The 20,775-nt window shown below is 40.2% G+C and overlaps 2 protein-coding genes across 2 annotated transcripts; both read left to right on the top strand.

Moving 5' to 3' along the window:
- The first annotated feature begins 1,948 nt into the window (after nucleotides 1-1,948).
- LOC137609268 (medium-chain acyl-CoA ligase ACSF2, mitochondrial-like) lies at nucleotides 1,949-9,010 on the top strand. Its single transcript, XM_068336193.1, has 16 exons — nucleotides 1,949-2,086; nucleotides 3,272-3,467; nucleotides 3,655-3,783; nucleotides 3,977-4,030; nucleotides 4,173-4,291; nucleotides 4,985-5,147; nucleotides 5,322-5,417; nucleotides 5,498-5,649; nucleotides 5,730-5,821; nucleotides 6,397-6,473; nucleotides 6,566-6,673; nucleotides 6,899-7,050; nucleotides 7,151-7,292; nucleotides 8,163-8,273; nucleotides 8,377-8,445; nucleotides 8,553-9,010. The coding sequence occupies exons 1-16, from the start codon at nucleotides 1,974-1,976 to the stop codon at nucleotides 8,604-8,606; spliced, it is 1,827 nt and encodes a 608-aa protein (XP_068192294.1). The 5' UTR covers nucleotides 1,949-1,973; the 3' UTR covers nucleotides 8,607-9,010.
- Nucleotides 9,011-15,428: 6,418 nt separating this feature from the next.
- LOC137609271 (medium-chain acyl-CoA ligase ACSF2, mitochondrial-like) lies at nucleotides 15,429-20,775 on the top strand. The gene is made up of 15 exons (XM_068336196.1): nucleotides 15,429-15,553; nucleotides 16,893-17,021; nucleotides 17,295-17,348; nucleotides 17,499-17,617; nucleotides 17,731-17,893; nucleotides 18,027-18,122; nucleotides 18,203-18,354; nucleotides 18,975-19,063; nucleotides 19,348-19,424; nucleotides 19,513-19,620; nucleotides 19,705-19,856; nucleotides 19,972-20,113; nucleotides 20,260-20,370; nucleotides 20,466-20,534; nucleotides 20,640-20,775. Exons 1-15 carry the CDS (start codon nucleotides 15,458-15,460, stop codon nucleotides 20,688-20,690), a joined length of 1,608 nt encoding a protein of 535 aa, XP_068192297.1. The 5' UTR covers nucleotides 15,429-15,457; the 3' UTR covers nucleotides 20,691-20,775.

Here is a 20,775-nt window from a genome sequence, read left to right as displayed (position 1 = left end):
ACTACAAAACAAACTAGTCAGAAGTGTGTCCATAATGTGTAAAACTCAGAAACTACTAATTTAGAAGGCACTTCATATACTTTATTAATAGATAGATAGATAGATAGATAGATAGATAGATAGATAGATAGATAGATAGATAGATAGATAGATAGATAGATAGATAGATAGATAGATAGATAGATAGATAGATAGATAGATAGATAGATAGATAGATAGATAGATAGATAGATAGATAGATAGATAGACAGATAGACAGATAGATAGGAAATTGTATATATCCACTGCTCAGGCATTACATAGCAAATAAATACTGGAAAAACACCAGGAGAAAAACAAACACTGACATCACAGGACATACCACAAGACATACACTACACTAACAGACACATGCAGCACTAACAGGACTTACATACTAAACTATAACTAAAATATGAACAGTATAAAATTAAATTAAAATATAAACAGTATAAAATTACATTAAAATATAAACAGTATAAAATTAAATTAAATCCATTCAACCCCGTGCTGACCTCGCCACCTCCCCCCTGCTCCTCCTGAGAGTCATTGTACCCCCTGATGGCACGGGGCACGAAGGAGGACCTCAGCCTCTCTGTGGAGGCGCTGTGTGACAGCAGTCTGTCGCTGAAGGTGCTCCTCTGCTGGGAGAAGGTGGTGTGCAGGGGGTGGCTGGTGTTGTTCATGATGTCCTTAACTTTAGACATGGTCCTGCTCTCCAGAAGCGTCTCCACAGAGTCCAGGCTCAGACCAACCACTGAGCCCGCTCTGCAGATGAATCTGTTCAGACGGTCCATATCTCTTTTCCTGGCCCCCCCACCCCAACACACAATGGCATATGACAGCACACTGGAGACTACGGACTGATAGAACATGAGAAGGAGCTTAGGACAGATGTTGAAGGAGGCCAGCCTCCTCAGGAAGTACATCCTGCTCTGCCCCTTCTTGTACTCACAGTCCGAGTTGAGTGACCAGTCCAGTCTGCTGTCTAGCTGCAGTCCCAGGTACTTATAGTTTTCCACCACCTCCACCTCACTGCCCTCGATGATCACTGGCTGTGGAGAAGGGGGTGCCCACCGGAAATCCAACACCATCTCCTTTGTCTTGCAGAAATTGAGGTTTTTTTTTTAATTGTGCTTTGCTCCTGCCCTATCTGAACTACTGCGCTGAGGTGTGGGGAAAGACATATACAAGTGGTTTACAGCCTCTATTCTTACTCCAGAAAAGAGCCATAAGAATTCTTCACAATGCTCATTATAGAGCGCAAACAAACCATTATTCATTACATCCAAGGAGGTTAGGAGTCTAGGGACCCTATTTGCCTTTAAAAAAACATTTAAAGGACTGACATCGTAAGGTTACAGAACAGATGGAAATGTTCTTGTTTTGATCATCTATAATACTAAAAAAACTTGCATACGTCTATTGGGACTGAATGAACAGTTTAAAACAACAATGTGCCAAAATAAATTTAATGTTAAATTTTATGCTTGAATCGGTTGACAACATATTGTTATGAGAGAGGTCTTCATAACATAAGCCAAATGGCTTCTACCCGTCTGCCCTGTTTTTCCCCAGATGTTGATGTTGCAAATGTGATGAAGATGTTAAGTCTGTTAAAATAACATGTCCGAAGAAAATTAACTAAATAAACAAATAAAAAAAAGAATACAGAACCTCCTTGCTGTGACACAGCAGTGGTACCCACTGCACCACAATGTTGTCCATTTGTCAACCATGAAATAAAAATTTGTGCATTTATTTTCATGAAGCCTTAAAATTTCAACATCTGCATTTGATTACTTGGTTCAATGGATAAATGTTTAAATAGTTAAATTTTAACAATTCTCAACCAACAATGACTTTCGAAGATAAAGTCCAGCGCATTGCCCTCAACCCTCCTAACCAGCTGAACTGTTTAGAGCCTGGTCACACACAGACTCTGACAGGACAAAATGTCAGCACTGATCTCATTACTGCTGAGGTCTTGTGCTCACAGTTTAAGAACGGTGGATGGACTCAAATACAGCAAGAAATTATGCGGTAAAAGTTGGTTTCCATACATTCGGTAAGTTTTATGGTCAGGGATAAATGTGAATGGTGTACACTCAAAAATTTTATGTTCCTGGCAAGTCTCCACTGCAAGTCAAAGAAAAGAAATGACTTTAAGATCGGGTGACGAATACCTGTGTAAAATGAAGATTATATTTCTGTCCAGCTTTCAGTCAGTCATCAAAATGATTTATTGTAGGTCATCCTCCCTGTGATTTTATTCAAGAATTGTTTATTAATCTTTGTACATTTCAGGGCTATTCTTACTCTCTGGAATACCTTGACAATTTCCGATTGTGTCTTGTTTCCCTTTATCTTAGTTGCAGCACATTCAAACTAAACCAGTTCAACCAGGAACTTGTATGTCAATGATTGGTTTTCTCATCTGATTTAAGCGGGGGTTTAATATTTGTGGCATAGCACAGGAAAGGTTTGAAAGATTTAGAGTCCCGATGAACAATAAAATGTGTTCTTATTCTTGTTCTTATTCTTATTCTGTAGTGACATCATTGTCTGTTCTGTATTATAAGGGCAATAGACTGACAGAGACTGGTGGGTATCATTCAAAAGAGTGAACAGCTTCTCTGTGATAACATCTGAGCCTGTTGTCATCTCCACTCTGAGGCAGGGTGAACTTTGTGTGTGTGATAGACTCCCCCAGGTCAATAAAAAAAATAAAAAATTGAATACTGCCATTTCAGACATGGGATAGAGAGAAATCATTGCAAAACAAAATGCCTGCTATTAACCCCCTCTCTTCCTAATTCCCTTCTGTCAACTCTCATACTCTCTCTCGACAAAAAATAATACAAAAATGCAAGAACAGTTTTTTCTTCAGAAAATTATTAAGAAAAATAATTACCTCACATTAGTAAGTACCGGTAGTAGCAGAAATTGAACAGACAGCACATAATGGCAGAAAGAGCAATGCCATTTATGTTGAAAGCATTTAAAATTAGGTTACTATGTACAAGGCTGTAGAAAAAACTGCCAATGTGCACAACAACCAGTAAATTCCTTGACAAAATACATTTTCCTTTTTTTTCTGGCAACTCTCCAGAATACCCTAAATCACATTTAGTGACATGTGTACCATGCTGTCCACCAGTCTGTGTTGGCCGATAATGGAGCCAACACTGAATTTATAGTCCTTAAATTCTCTCTCACGACTGTACTTTTCTTTGTCTGTTTTTTATGTCAGGTCACTCCATGTGGACAGTCCTCCTCACATCCCCACTCTGACCAGCAGCTATGTCCACGGCACCTCCTCCATCTCTCTGCTCCCCCTGACTGTAGGACAGATGCTGGACTCTGCAGTCCAGCGCTGGCCTGACCGGGAAGCTGTGGTTTTTGTGCAGGATGGTGTCCGCAAAACCTTTGCGCTGTTTCAACGAGATGTGCGTCTCTTTCAGGAGACTTCTTGCATGTCAACATGAATGATATGCATTATATATTTCATTATTAAAGACTCTGAGAGGAAATGTTTTATGAGGATTGAATGCTTAATGTAACTTATCAACAAATATAAAATACAAGAATTTCTACTATTATTTAATGATATATTTTGTACCGTCATCTGTGCAGGTTGACAAAGTGGCTGCTGGCCTGCTGGCTTTGGGCCTGAAACCAGGTGACCGACTGGGAGTTTGGGGACCCAACACATATGAATGGATCCTTTTCCAGTATGCGGCAGCCAAGGCAGGAATCATACTGGTCAGTTTGAGAATTTACACCTTTCAAATTAGATTTAATGTGACTTTACTTGTCAGGAGCCTGGGAATCATTTCTGTTACTCTCTTGTTTACCAGGTCAATATTATTTGTTAAAAGATATTACTTTTTACTTTAAGTATGATGAAATGTGGTATGCAGCATGAGCTACTTCAAAACTGTCCATATATTTGTAGGTACAATTGAATCCAGCCACTCAGTTGAAGGAGGTGGAATTTACTTTACAGAAAGTAAGAAAAAGTTCTGTGATGATCTCACATTATTGTATATGATTGAAACTAAGTCAAACATATAACCATGGTAGCTGATGGAGATCAAGTTTTTCATATTACAGATATTTCTTTCATCAATGAACCACTTTGTCACATTCAGGTCCAGTGTAAAGCTGTGGTCTGTCCTACCCGCTTCAAAACACAAGACTACCGTGAGATGTTGAGGCAGCTCTGCCCTGATATTGGAAAGATGCCAGTATGTGAGGTCAAAAGCTCCAGGTTTGACAGCGTCAGCATCAATGTCTCCTTCAAGAATTGTTCTTCACTTATTCTCTTGATGGAAGTAAGGGAATATAAGTATCCAGGTAGTCCTCAATCTACAAACACAACTGGTACCGAGACACTGTTCGCAAGCTGATTGTTTGTAAGTTGTTATTTATTAAATTTCAATCTTTAATCGCCATTGTGGTGGTTAAAATGCCATTGTTACTCTAAATATGTAATACTATTCCCTACAACTTATAAAAAACAATAACAGGACATAAAAACAACACATAAATTGAATAAAATACCATAGTACCGGTGGCACGGTGGGTCAGTGGGTAGCGCTATCGCTGCTCAGCAAGGTGGTTCCCAGTTTGTTTCCCACTCTGTGCAGAATTTGCACGTTCTTCCCATGTCTGCGTGAGTTCTCTCCGGGTTCTCCGACTTCCTCCCGTCTCCAAAACCATGCATTTCAGGCGAATTGGCCGTCTTCAAATTGCCCATAGGTGTGTCTATATTACATTGCACTTACATGAATGACACGCTGATGGGTTTCCTGGTGATCAAAAGTCTGACACGTCACTTTATGCTTGATTACGCCATTTTATTTTAAGTTTCTCAGAGTGTAATTCAAATGTTTGTAAGTTGAGGACTATCTGAATAGGCTCATGTGGATGTAATGTAAAGTTTCTGTTCTTGGTCTGCCAGATTACCAGACTTGCGTATGGTGATTGTGACAGATAGCAGACAGCCAGGGATGCTCAGCGTAGAAGATGTGATGCAAGCAGGGGAGAGTCGGCACCACAAAGAACTAATGGATCTACAGACCAAGCTGTCCTGTGATGATCCCATCAGCATTCAGTTCACATCAGTCAGTACTGCACCCCTCTCTCTCTCTCTCTCTCTCTCTCTCTCTCTCTCTCTCTCTCTCTCTCTCTCTCTCTCTCTCTCTCTCTCTGTCTCTCTCCTCCCTCTCTCTCTCCCTCTCTCTTTCTCACTGAATGTAAAAATTTAACCAACCAATTTGCCTTATTTTTGTTCTCAGGGGACAACAGGGAGTCCAAAAGGAGCCACTCTTTCCCACCACAATATTGTGAATAATGCCAACTTCATAGGTCTACGGATGGGTTATGGGTGGAGAGTGAGTCTAAATTTGTCTCTATATTTGTAGAAACTCAGTTGTGTAAAGGCACATAATTTAATTTTCAATATTTCAATCAGCCTCAGGTGAGAATATGCATGCAGGTACCCATGCACCACTGCTTTGGCTCTGTGGTGGGAGGTATAAGTATGACGGTTCATGGTGTCACATTGGTCTTCCCCTCTGCTGGATACAACACCAAAGCCAACCTAGAGGCCATTCAGAATGAAAAGTATGACATTTCTCATTGAAAAAATGAGTTTGACATAAATTACATTTTACACTTTCATTGATCATATTCTTGGATTCAAGGTGTAATATTGTCTACGGCACTCCAACAATGTACATTGATATGCTTCACCAACAAGAGAAATACAACTATGATTTGTCATCAATTGAAGCAGGTAGGATACTTGATTTAATGAGTGTCGAGACTCTTGGTTTATTTTATTTTATTTGAAAGACGACCAACAGAATACAGGAGTCAGGGTTCATATCAAAATGATTCTAAACTTCTTTGATAAAGCAAAACATTAATTTAGAGATTAAATTACCCTACAAACTACCCACAAACAGTCCTGATCTTTACATATCAAATAAATATAAGCACAGTCAGCATCAATGCCAGTCCACAATTGCATAAGCACTAACCCTTAATTCTAACATAACCTGAAAACCAAACCTAACTAAACTAACAAAACTAAAAATGACTACCAAAACTACAAAGTCTCAATCAGTTCTCAGACAGACAGCTGCATTACAAGCCCTAAGACAACAAGGAAAGAAAGCCAGGATCCCTTTGTTCTTAGTTTTCCCACCATCAGTTTAACATGAGGGACACAGGACAATGGGTCAACTAAACATATGTACAAGTTAACCAGCAGGGAGAGCATACGGCAAAGAATACAACATTTGAAATGTGCTTTCATATTGGAGTGATATTTAGCATCATTCTTGTTAATGTGTTTCTGAATCTTAGGTGTCATAGGAGGCTCTCCATGCCCTCCTACAATCATTAGAAAAATGAGAACAGACATGAACCTGAAAGAAATAATGGTGAGTAATTACACAACCTTTCCTAATAATAGAGTATATTCAGGCTTCTTCAACATTTAGTGACATTGATACAGTACATTATGTTTTGATAGATAGGTTATGGAACCACTGAGAATAGTCCGATTACATTTCTTGGGTTCCCACAAGACAACGACGAGCTGAAACTACACACTGTTGGATGTATCATGAACCACACTGAGGTATGTCATAGTATGTACACACATTTTTACCCAAGCAGTAAAGCAATCCTCTGAGTGTAGCCACAAGATGGCAAAAGCCAGTGTCTTAATGTGCCGGTCCCAAGCCCGAATAAGTACAGAGGGTTGTGTCAGGAAGGGCATCCGATGTAAAACTTTTGCCAAATCAAACATGTGAAGAGGAAGTACAGCAATCCTCTGAATACATTATATGTTTATTTGCTATAGGCTAAAGTGGTGGAGACAAGTACTGGGGAGACTGTCCCTCTGGGGGAAACCGGAGAGCTCATGGTCAGAGGCTACTGTGTGATGCGTGGATACTGGGATGATCCAGAGAAAACCAGTGAAGTTATCTCTAACACCGGCTGGTACAGAACTGGGTGTGTATGATGTATACTAAATGTTTGAAGTGAAAAATGTAACAAGAACTGATACTCACATGGAAAATCATGTTAACATGTGGGATTTTCTTCTACACAGTGACATGGCCAGTCTGAACAGTCTGGGATACTGTACTATCAGAGGACGTTTAAAAGACATGATAATTCGAGGAGGAGAGAACATTTACCCAGCTGAGATAGAGGAATATCTGCTCGGACATTCCAAAGTACAGGAGGTGCAGGTGAGACAAAACTATCGTAGGGCAACAAAATGAGTAAAACTGCTTCACAGCAAGAATGGACCAGGTTTGAGTCCTTTGTGTGGAATTTGTATGTTCTCCCCATGGCTGTGTGGGTTCTCTCGGTTCTCCAGCTTTCTCCCCCCTCCACAAACATGTAGCTTATTTGAATTACACCATCTAAACTGACCTTAGCTGTGAGTGTGTCTGTGAATGGCTGTTTGTCTTTCCTGTGGCCCCACGATGTGTTGGAAACGTGTATAATAATAATGTAGTAAATTTTGTAGGTAGAGTTGTAATAGAGAGCCATTTAATCATATGGTGAACTACAAATCTGAAGCTATCTATGAATTCCATGGTACAGTACATTACTTGTCCACTGCAGCTGAGTTTCACTGGGGTGAGTGCTGATTGTACAGTCTGAAGACCATGGGGAGGAAAGACCTGCGATAGCGTTCCTTCACGCATTTAGGGTGAAGCAACCTATCACTGAAATAGCTCTCCACTGATCTTAGCGTGCTCTGCAGGGGGTGCGAGCTGTTCTTCATCATTGATGACAGCTTGGCTATCATCCTCCTCTCTCCCACTACCTCCACTGAGTCCAGGGGGCATCCTAGGACAGAGCCTGCCTTCCTAATCAGCCTGTCCAGTCTTCTCCTGTCAGTCAGAGTCATGCTGCTCCCCTAGCAGACCACCCCATGGGGGATCCATCACAATGGCTGCTACATTTTGATGTATTCAGTCTGTAATTGCAGCCTACGGGGATGAATTGGGATACAGTTAAATGAACGTATTAATCCACACTGACAGAGGAATTCCAGATGGGTTTCTTGTTGAAAATGAACCATTTCTTTAGATTGTTTCTGTTTCCAGGTGATTGGAGTGAAAGATTCAAGGCTGGGTGAGCAAGTGTGTGCCTGCATCAAGCTGAAGGCAGACATGACCTGCTCTTCAGATGAGATTAAAATGTTCTGTAAAGGCAAGGTGAGAGCAGGTTTTAATTGCTAAAAACATAATTTACACAAATATTATTTTGCAAATTGTATTATAAACTTCTTTGGTTTTGTCCCACCTCCCCACCCCCTAGATCTCTCACTTTAAGATCCCGCACTACGTTGTCTTTGTAGAAAGCAATCCTTTGACAGCAATTGGAAAGGTACACTACTTTTAACACAAACATACTGTAAATCAAGATGACTGTGATGATTAATTTTTGATAAATAGATTATGGGATTAATGTGGCTGCCTTTTATGTTTTTCTAGATCAAGAAGAATGAATTGAGAGAAAAAGTGGAAAAGGAATTAGGTCTTTGTTAAGACACATGAGATTTTGGATCTCTTGCCATGAACAGTGTGAGGAGGGGGCAATGGTTCTGTTTATTCATCACGATTAGTCACTTTTAAAATAAAAAAAAAATGGTTTCACTAAACTTTTCCATTTAATAATATAGAAAACTATATTGGTTGGTGCAGCTGTTAGGGTGTGTCGTAATACTATTGTTCAAATCTATAAAAATATGTGGTTATGTGTGAATGCTGTAAACTCAAAACTGTGGTTATGGTCCTGGAAAATGGTCAATGGATGCTATTTCTTCATATAGAATAAGTTCGCTGTCCTAAACTAACCAGTATGTCCACTCTTCATGAGCTATAGCTTACCATCACTTAATATATGTGTAATAATTGGTGTTTCATGACAATTTTATACAATAAATTGCTGTAAATTTGCTGTAAATTTCTTGGAATGCAGAGAAACAGTGTAGTTTTTTTAAATCTTGAACAAAAACAGCCTCATGCAAGATTTAACAAAAAAATGTGTTCTAATCTTACCCTTGGAGCAAGTAGTCAACCAACAAAATTTCAGGAAGTCATTCTACTGTCCTGAAGTCAAGCCTTAAAGCCATTCTCTCAGCTCGAACAAACTACTCTATCTGAAGTATGCTTGAAAACCGGTAGGATATTTGTGTAGTTTATCCAACTGTATGATTCAGTTAGTTCTTGTACTCTTAACGTGGAGTCAGCCTTCTTAATTTATTATTATCCATCAATGTATAAAACTATGTTAAGAGAGAATTTGGCACAGTCATAACTAAAAGTGACAATCCATTGATTTTCAAGTTGGCGGTGGTGCATTACTGAGCCCCAACCCAACAGTTTGTAGTCACTGATTCTATTGATGTTACAAAACTACAACATGATAATGATTCACCTTTAGCTATGTGATCTCTGCCCGACCTGTTGCCTACACCCTCATGCTTCAACAAACGACTATTGCTGCTCTACATTTGCTTTAAATTCCCCAGGCTGGTTGAGGAGAGCTAACCACACACATTAATACAGTTTTATTGGGTCAAATGTGGTGACACGGTGACGCAGTGGTTAGCGCTGCCGCCTCACAACATGGCGGACCGGGGTTCGAGTCCCGCTCTGTGCGGAGTTCGCATGCTCTCCCCGTGTCTGCGTGGGTTCTCTCCGGGTTCTCAGGCTTCCTCCTACCTCCAAAAGCATGCGCTTCAGGTTGATTGGCCGGTCCCAAATTGACCGTAGGAGTGGGTGTCTGTGTGAGTGATTGTTTGTCTCTATGTGGCTCTGCGGTAAACTGGCGTCGTGCCCGGAGTGTCCCCCGCCTCACGCCCTGAGACTGCTGGGATAGGCACCGGCTCCCCCGCGACCTGTGTAAGCAGATTAAGCGGGTCAAGAAAATGACTGACTTACTGGATCAAATGTTTGCAATATTAATGCTGCTTGAGTCTACTCTTGTATATCAGATGGTCTGCTAAGTTTTGAATTAAGAAGTGATTATACTAATATATACACCAAGAATATGACAAGAATAGAGTATTTTCTAGGTACAGTACTATATTCCTCTTGAAGGTTAATGCGTCAACTGTGCAAACCACTGTCCAGATCATGAGTCTTTTTTGGGCATTGTAACAACTTTATCAGTGTAAACATGGAACAGCATGGCTTAGTCAAACAGATAGAAATATATCTGTTTGTGTGTGTGTGTGTGTGTGTGTGTGTGTGTGTGTGTGTGTGTGTGTGTGTGTGTGTGTGTGTGTGTGTGTGTGTGTGTGTGTGTGTGTGTAATATTCTGTAGGAAGACTTGTAAATAGAAAATAAAAGTGTGTACGAAGATACAGTAATTAAATGAGCCACCACATCATGTTCTATCCACCTTGGGAACAAAATGGTAGCTCAGAACAAGTTGGTTCTTTTCTGTTTATTTTCTGTCTCCCGGTGTCAGCATGGGGTCTTCAAGTTCTCCACCACCAAATTAGCAGGAGTTGCTTTCTGTTTCCTAAAGGTATTAGTTCTTCACCAATGCTCTCGATCTAAACTCATTTAAAGATCATCACTCCCGTAAGTGCACCGATGAATTGCAGGCTATTTAAACAATGTGGGCATTGGAATGACAACTAATTAGGTTGTATGAATATCATTGTAACCCTATCTTTGCTTTACTTCCTCAAATTTCACAAACTGTATCACAAACTACTTTGGTTGTGTTCATCCCTAAGATTTCTCACTTCAAGATCCCACACTATGTGCTCTTTATAGACAACTACCCTTTAAACAGCAAGTGGAAAGGTACCCAACTTCTGCTTTAAGATAGTCACACCATGATAATCAAGATGACCGCAACAATTAATGCTGATTGATATATAATGAGACTTAAATGGCTGTTACTATCTGTTTATCTAGATCTAGGCCTGCCACATCATTTTATGTGGCCCGCAAGGGGATAAACAGTGAACATATCACAATATGTAGGTCAAAAGTGTGTTTTGACCAGGGAGTTTGGATTCAGAACCAAGGCTATGCATGGAGGTAGATCCCAGCAGATCCAACTGGTAGCGATCCACCTCCAACACAAGCTCATCCTGCTCCTGCAGGCAGTGCGGAGGAGCAGGAGGCTCCTCTACAAGCCCCCTGTACTGTCAGCGGATCCAACAGGTGATGATCAGTTGACAACTCTGCTCCTTTGTTCACCTGAGTGTCCAATACACAAGGTCAGAGGTCTGATGATAGGACAACAAAGTTGATCATCGAGCCTATGGTGTCCTGATGCCATGTGCACTTATGGACATCCCTGCGCTCAAACAAGATCTTTGTTATGGACACACTGTGACTAGCACAGCCGCACTGCCGTTTGGCCCATAGGCCAACCGATAGTGAGGCACAGGGACGCAAGGAGGCGACCCTCTCATTCACCAGGGTAAACTCCAACATGTGGTGGCTGAGCTTTGGGGCTATAAGCAAGCTCACACCAGCATGCTGCCTCTCACCTTGGGCAACACCAGAAAAGTGAAGAGTCCAGCCCTTCGCAAGGGTCTGGTTTCCAGAGCCCAAGTTGTGGGTTGAGATGAGCCCAAATATTTCTGTTCCATACCTCTCAACCTCCCTCACAAGCTTTGGCTTTTTTCCCCCAAGAGAGATGACTTTCCATGTCCCAAGAGCCAGATTCTTGTTTAGGGGATTGGATCGTCAAGCTCATGCTGTCGACTGCCACTCAGTCCACATTGCACCATCACCTACTGTACAGGTGAGTTCCACATCATCCTTTCGGATTGAGCCAGGCCAGGCTCTGTGTACATAGGCCAGCCCACCAGCTGCTCGCATATGAGCCCCAACCCCGGGCCTGGCTCCAGAGTTCAAAGATATTATGAGCAAACAAACATGAGAGTAAGTTAAACATTATACATTCATAGATAACTTCCAGCTCATTGCCCTCAACCCTTGGGATCTCCTAACCAGCTGAATTGTTTAGAGCCAGGTCAAACACATTGACTCTGTGACAGGACAAAATGTCACTGCTAATCTCCTCACTGCTGAGGTCTTGTGCTTACAGTTTCAGAACTGTGGATGGACTCAAATACTTCAAGAAATTATGCAGTAAAAGTTGGCTTCCACACATTCGGTAAGTTTCTGTGATCAGGGCTAAAATGGGAATGGTGTCATTCACATAAACTTAAGGTGTTTGTGTTGTTAACTACATAAAGAGTAAATTAGGTAACACATTTCTGTGTGTGATAAAGGGAAAATTTCAATCTTGGTTTAAGTAAATAATTTTATAACTGTGGGTCATACTGTTACAAATTAATTGTTTATGTCCCTTTAAAGTCTCCACTGCATGACATCTGAAAACGCAGATGTCATGCAGTGTCTTTGTGACATTTGTTGGTGGGTTCTCTCCATGATCATCACCCAGATGTATCACAGTTTTTCAGAAACTGAACATATTTGATAAATTTTCTCTTGATATTAACATTATGGCTATGACAATCTAACATGGGTTATAAGGTCCTGTCAGGGACCATTGTTGTTCCAAGATGTTATTTTCAAATACAGTGAAACCTCTACTTACGAATGTCTCTACTTACGAAATTTTCATCTTACGAAATTTCTCAGCAGGAAAATATTACCTCTACTTACGAAAGAAATTTCGACTTACGTAATGTAAAAACACAGTATCGGATGATACTCGAATAAAAAGACAGTATCAGCTGATACTTGAATCTCCCACAGGTTCCTGAACGCAACATATTCAGAGCTGCTCTGCCATTGGCTATTACCTATTACGTATATTCCTGGAATCCCATTGGCTAAGAGGGATGTCATTCCACCTCTGTGTGGAGCATTTGGCACTCGACCCGTGAGGTGTTCTGATAGTTTTGCGCAAATATAATAACTTTTTGAGTACGTATTCGCTATGGACCCCAAGAAAGTGACGGAGAAAAGAGAAAAAGAAAAAAAAAAGAAGAGTTTTTTGTCCGTACAAAGCAAGAGATCATAGAAAAGCATGAAAAAGGGATGCATTTATCTCGACAAAGAATATGGTCGTAATGCATCTACAATCGCCACGTTATTAAAACAAAAGGAAGTTTAAGAAGTTCAAGGCATTGCGTGGGTGGTTGGAGAAGTTCTAAAGGAGGACTGGAATTCACTCTGTTGTTCGGCATCGTGAGATATGAGCGCATGAACCAGAGTGTAAAAAACAATGGGTACAGCTTTTAAAAGGTAAATGACCGTCATTATTATTCTTTACTCTATTCTTTGTTTTTTACGTTATGCACAACTCTCATTTATCGTGTAATAATCTAATCATAACATGTATTTGTTACATGTCTTGATGCATTTTTATGCTTTATAAAACATTTATGCCGGAATTTTTGTGGGCTTGGAACAGATTAGGGCATTTGCATGGAAAAGGCATCTGTACTTACGTAATTTTCTACTAACGTAATTTCTTCCGGAACTAATTAATTTCGTAAGTAGAGGTACCACTTCACAAAGAGTTGTGAAGTGTTATGTAACTGTATGTTAATATTATCAGAATTGTAAATGTATAAATTAATTTTTTTTTCCGCAAAAATTTGTAGTGATTTTTGTGACTCTGTCTATCAATATTTGATCTTCATTTATGTGTGCACAAAATCTATTTATGTTGATATATCCATTTGTAGAATGTGGAAAGCACAAATAAACTGTTATGTGCATAATGATCAACAACTGAGTTGACAAAGCACAAAGTATATATTTTTTTGTCATGGGTTGATTTAAGTTCTGAATCAACCTAAGAGGGAGCTTAAGAATAGCAAAACTGGAACTGACAATATGGTCTATCTCAAAGAGGCCAACTCAAAGGAGCCAATGTACCCGGGGGCCAATTTGGAGGACTTGACATACAGACATGGTGGGCTACCTGGTAGTTGGTGCAGGGATTTGGTGTTGTGGTTGTGGGCAACTATCCTGGTCAGGGCAGCCAGAGCTTCTTGCAAGACTTGGCGAGCAGGGCTTAGGTGGGCCAGGACAGACGGAACCACCAATTCCGACTCCTGACTGGGGAACAGGGGTGGGTGGAAACTGGTGGCGACCATCAAAGATGACATACCTGTGGCACAGCTAACCTGAGAGTTGTGGGCATACTCAACCCAAGGCAGGTGGGTGGACCACAAGGCCAGGCGGTAAGAAGCAGGTTACCTTGCTCCATCTGGCCATTAATCTGTGGATGACATTCTGAGGAGAGACTGACCAAGGCCCCCAGGGCCTGATAAAATTATTATAAAGTTATTTATTGAAAACCTGACGGAGGTTGTGATATTCAGAAGGCACAGAGCTGAGGTCTACGTCCTCAAGTGGTGCTGGAGGTTGAGTTACACTAGCAAGACAGGCAGACTGAAGGCAGTGTGAATGAGATTGGAGACTCTAGTCAATGGCATTTGATGCTGACCAGTCAATATATGCATTGTGTGTTTTTAACCAAGGCAAACCGAGCACTATGGGTCACATGAAAGAGGAAACAACAAACAGGGAAATCGTCTCATGATGATTGAACAAAAACAGTGAGTGGGATAGTGTGATTGGTAACACATGAAAAAGATTTACTGTTGAGTTCTTGTGATCAGCTACTTTCTCGACTGGGATCTTGGTTTTTGAAATGAGACTTGACTCAATAAAATTCTCATCGGCACAAGAGTGTACAACAACTCGGAAAGGAAGTGAATCGGCAAGCTAGTGGATCATACCTTTTAGAAGGGGTCTGTCCAGAGGTGATTGGACGAAGGCTCACCAGCATCCCCTGGAGACTAATGAATACTCTCTTTTTTGCAGTCTAGGATATTGAGCAAGCAAGTTAACCGTATGCCCACAATAGATACAGGCCCTTACATAAGCAGTGTTGACGTTTGTGTGAAGTTAACGTCCTTTGATCGATCTGCACGGGTTCTTCCACACTGAGTGGGGAAGGGGGGCCTGGCCAACAAGGAGGTCTAGGTCCAGAAGGAGCCTGTGTAACACTGGAACTTCTGCCGGATTTTCTCTAGGTCTCTCTCTGAGATGACTGCCTAAATGGGTGGTTACCCCAATTAAATCTTCTTAGTTAGGAGTCTTATGTTTTGTAGCTACCAAACAACCCCTTCTGGCTTCTCTTCCACAGACTGGGTTAGTCAAAAACCTTTTTTTGTCAGAAAGAGACTCAGTCATTACACTCTAATACTACAGTAGTCTGTAATACTAAAATCACAGTCCTTTTATTCTCTAAGACCCTTGTCTTTTTCTTTCTCAGGTCACTCCATGTGGATGGTCCTCCTCACATCCCCACTCTGACCAGCAGCTATGTCCATGGCACCTCCTCCATCTCTCTGCTTCCTCTGACTGTAGGACAGATGCTGGACTCTGCAGTCCAGCGCTGGCCTGACCGAGATGCTGTCATTTTTGTGCAGGATGGCATTCGCAAAACCTTTGCACTGTTTCAGCGAGATGTGCGTCTCTGATGTTATTGCTCAAAGATCTGTCTTTTTAGGATTATTTTTGCATGTGGTGTCACCAGTAATCACAAAATATGGTATAACTTCACTTAATAACTTAACTTAATCAGTGGTGTCAAACTCTTTTTTCGCCAAGAGTCACATCAGCATTATGCTTGCCTTCAAATGACCAAATGTAACTTCCAAATATAACTCAATTTAATGTAAAATAAATGTAGCTATTCCTTAATGTAAAATAACCCTGAATTTATTATTATTCAGGTTACAAGCATTACAGTTGCATGCAAAAATATGTTTAGTTGTTGCTCTGTCACAACGTAAATCCTTTTAATTTGTCAGGTTATGAAACCTACACAACTCCATCAATCAAGGATCAAACTATCTGAGTGAAAAAAGAAAAAAAACATCAAGTTAGGACATTAACTTTGTTCAAAACTTATTTTTCAAAGTTAAAATGCGCTTAATTACTGCGTTGTGGGAAATATAGTTTTTGTTCAAAGCATACTGACCTATTTATTTTTAGCCACTCGGACATTTATGCTCTTGCGAGCCACATAAAAGGATGTGGCGGGCCACATTCGGCCAGCGGGCCTTGAGTTTGACATATTTGCACTATATCATTAAATGGAAGAATTATATAAAAGAAATATGTATTTCAGTACAGTTATAACTAACCCTACGTTGTTAATTGGCTCCAGAACAGTCCAGGCTAATCCGAAAATAACCATGCCCAGTTTGTATTGTATTTTATTTGTGAATGTATTTTCAATAATATATGGTTAATATGAATTCATTTTAAGCTTACAAACAAATCAATTTTAGTTTTTAATATAGTACAGAAAAAGAATCTAAATTTATGAATAGAATTTGGTGATGTTTTGCATACATCACGGGCACTTCAAATATGAATTACTGTAATATTAAAATAAAAGCCTTTTTAAAGGCAACAAACAAATTTTGATAATTTTGCAATAGTACAGAAAGTAATTTAAGTTAAAAATGAATGATGAATAATGATATTATGTGCTTTTAATAGTTGCCGAGTGATTTTAAATGAAGTCAAGTAACTTGAGGTAAACTTGAAATTAATTTTTCCATGTGTTTTTTTTAAACTGACATATATATATACATATATACATATACATACATACACACACACACACACACACACACACACACACACACACACACACACACACATATATATATATATATATACAGTATATATTAGCTCGAAATGTTGTAAGCCGATGTACACCTGGCAGTCAACACCGTAAAATATCAGAATTTATTCTATTGTTAATGATATATTTCATTACGTTCATCTGTGCAGGTGGATAAAGTGGCTGCTGGCCTGCTGGCTTTGGGCCTGAAGCCAGGTGACCGACTGGGAGTTTGGGGACCCAACACATATGAATGGATCCTTTTCCAGTACGCGACAGCCAAGGCTGGAATCATACTGGTCAGTTTGAGAGTTGTTAATATATTTAAAAGTTTCCCTTTCCCATGCTTTTCGAATTGTGTTTATGGTGTAATGTTGTGTTTTGACTCATCATCATTGAGGCAGATGATTGCCCGAAATAAATAATAAGCTCCACTCCTGTATCAGGTAACATTCTGCTGTCAATGATCAATAAGACAGTGAAACCTTTTAGGAGCCCTACAGTAGTTGTACAGCTAGACTATATGTTAATTAGTTCAATATTATCTACTAAAAAGTCATTTATATTTGCAGGTGTCTTTGAACCCAGCCTATCAGGTGAAAGAAGTGGAATTTACATTAAAGAAGGTGAGACAGGTTCTGCCATGAGGCAATCACCTGCTTAGATAACCACATGACTGCGCCAAAGTGAAATACAAAAGCATCAGGACTGATCAAGGTAATTTTTTTCATATTGAAGATATTCCTTTCATCTATGAACTGATTTGTCACATCCAGGTCCAGTGTAAAGCTGTGGTCTGTCCTACCCGCTTCAAAACACAAGACTACTGTGAGATGTTGAGACAGCTCTGCCCTGATATTGACAAGACACCAGTGTGCATGGTCAAAAGCTCTAGGTTGGACAGAGTCAATATCAAATGTCAATTAGTATTTTTCATGGAAGTAAGAAATCCTCAATGATCCCAGAACCTATTGAATCCTGTGGATGTATTTGTTCTTGGTCTGCCAGATTGCCAGACTTGCGTATGGTGATTGTGACAGATAGTAGACAGCCAGGGATGCTCAGCGTAGAAGATGTGATGCAAGCAGGGGAGAGTCAGCACCACAAAGAACTAATGGATCTACAGACCAAGCTGTCCTGTGATGATCCCATCAACATTCAGTTCACATCAGTAAGTACCCTTCAGTTCTGCCCCCTGGCTCTCTAATATCAGTTACACTGATATTATGATGTCACAACATCAATCATAGATCATAGATTTAATTCAGATTAAATCAAACAGTTTGCCTTATTTTTGGTTTCAGGGGACAACAGGGAGTCCAAAGGGAGCCACTCTTTCTCAATACAATATTTTAAATAATGCCTACTTCGTAGGTCTACGAATGGGTTATGGATGGAGAGTAAGTCCATATTTTTGTCTGGATTTTAAGAAACAAAACTGAGTAAATGCACATAACCTAAGTTCCATTATGTCCATCAGCCTCAGGTGAGAATATGCATGATGGTACCCTTGTACCACTGCTTTGGCTCAGTCCTTGGAGGGATGAATATGGCAGTTCATGGTGTCACATTGGTCTTTCCTTCTGCTGGATACAACAGTCAATCCAACCTAGAGGCCATTCAGTCTGAAAAGTAAAAAAAATTCTCAATCAATCAATCAATCAATCAATCAATCAATCAATCAATCAATCAATCAATCAATCAATCAATCAATCAATCAACTTTTATTTATAAGGCACTTAATCACATCAGTAGACAATTCAAAGCACCATAACAGACAGAGGAAACCCAAAAGAACCCTCCAGAGCAATCATAATGTGACAGCAACAGGGGAAAACTCCATTGAGCAAGAAAATTTGGGCAGGACCCAGACTCTGGAAGGCAATGGCTGGGTAGGAAAGGAAATACAATGGGGATAGGGACAGGGCATGGAAAAGGGAGACAGATAGAGAGTGGCAGATAGGCCAGATAGGGTTGCTGTTTAACTTTAGATCCAGCAGCTGAAGTGGAGGCAGGATTTTGGGAGTCCAAAGGGGGCCACTCTGTCTCAACACAATATTTTGGGGAATAGGCATAGAAGACAGATTTCTTGTCTTCTTTATACTTATTCCCCACATGTGAAGTAAAATTACATAGACGGCGGCAGTATCTTGTAAAAATGTAAAGGGTCAATGTATAATGAGCAAGAAAATCAAAGAAAGACAAATCAAAGAACCTCCGTCACTTTCATTAATCATGTTCTTGCCCTCAAGGTGCAATGTCATCTATGGTACTCCCACAATGTATGCCGACACGCTTAACCAAGATCTATGCAAGTATGACCTGTCATCAATTGAAGCAGGTAAGTGATAAAAAAGGTGACTGAAAATGTTACATTTACAAACAAAAGATTGTAGGGTGGAGTGATATAATGTTGGGCTCCCTATTCTCTTTAATCAATTTTTTCACCATCAGTTCAAATCATTTCCACCTGAGGAAAAAACCCAGGGCGATGAGTGATCATGTGCATCACTTTACCAGCAGGGGGAATATGTAACCATGACTATGACATAATGAGTGTGGCATTTGCAATGATTTGTGGGAAGTTTTTGAGTGATCCTCCTTATTTCTTTAAATGTTTTTTAGGTGTCATGGCAGGATCCCCGTGTCCTCCTGAGATCCTGAGAAAACTGAGATCTGATATGAACATGAAAGAAATTACAGTGAATCCTTACAAATTCTGTCAATATACAGTATCTAAAATATGTTTACCTCGATAGTATTTATCATTGATACGTTATGTTTTCATAGATAGCTTATGGAACAACTGAGAATAGTCCAGTTACATTTCTTGGGTTCCCACAAGACAACGACGAGCTGAAACTACACACTGTTGGATGTATCATGAACCACACTGAGGTATGTCATAGTATTTACACAAGATTTTACCCAAGCAGTACAGGAATCCTCTGACTGAATACTGTATGTGTGTCTTTACTACAGGCTAAAGTGGTGGACACTACTACTGGGGAAACTGTCCCTCTGGGGGAAACCGGAGAGCTCATGATCAGAGGCTACTGTGTGATGCATGAATACTGGGATGATCCAGAGAAGACCAGTGAAGTTATCTCTAAAGCTGGCTGGTACAGCACTGGGTGTGTATGATGTATATTGAATGTTTGTTTGTTTGAAGGGGAACATTCAAAGTCATATTACAGGGACTGATGCTCACCTGGGAAATATTAGTAACATCTTGCGTCTTCTACACAGTGACACAGCCAGTCTGAACAGTCTGGGATACTGCAGTATCAGAGGACGCTTAAAAGACATGATCATCCGAGGAGGGGAGAACATTTACCCAGCTGAGATAGAGGAATTTCTCTTCACACATTCCAAAGTACAGGAAGTGCAGGTGAGACTTGAAACCACCAGAGGGCAGCAAGATGAGAAACATTTTTAAACAGTAGACATTCAGACACTTTAAAGTCTTAATTTTCACATTTATGGTTGTTCTTTTTCTTTTGTAAATAAAGGTTCGAGAATTTGTCTCTTTCACAGGTGGTCGGAGTCAAAGATTCAAGGCTGGGTGAGCAGGTGTGTGCCTGCATCAGACTGAAGGAAGGTCAGACCTGCAGTGCAGAGGAGATAAAATCATTCTGTAAAGGGAAGGTGAGAATATGTGATAATATTAACATTATCATAATTTAATAATTGTTTTACCTCGTCAAACTGCATCTCACACTATGGTTTTGTCCATCCCCAAGATTTCTCACTTCAAGATCCCACACTATGTGCGCTTTGTAGACAGCTACCCTTTGACAGCAAGTGGAAAGGTAAACAACTGCTTTCAACACTAAAATCATGTAGTCAGCAAGATGACTCCAATATTGATTAATATACAACTATACTGAAACGGCGACTACTTTCTGTTTTCCTAGATCAAGAAAAACGAATTAAAGGAGAGAATTGAGAAGGAATTAGGTCTTTAACTTAATGATACCCAATGGATTGGTGCCACTGGGGAATGTGGCGGAGGTTATTCTTGGAACAACAATGTGAGGACTGGCTTCTGGG

Source organism: Antennarius striatus, chromosome 16 (assembly GCF_040054535.1).
Source record: "Antennarius striatus isolate MH-2024 chromosome 16, ASM4005453v1, whole genome shotgun sequence".
NCBI classification, from domain to species: domain Eukaryota; kingdom Metazoa; phylum Chordata; class Actinopteri; order Lophiiformes; family Antennariidae; genus Antennarius; species Antennarius striatus.
This window is presented reverse-complemented; position numbering and strand designations above follow the sequence as displayed.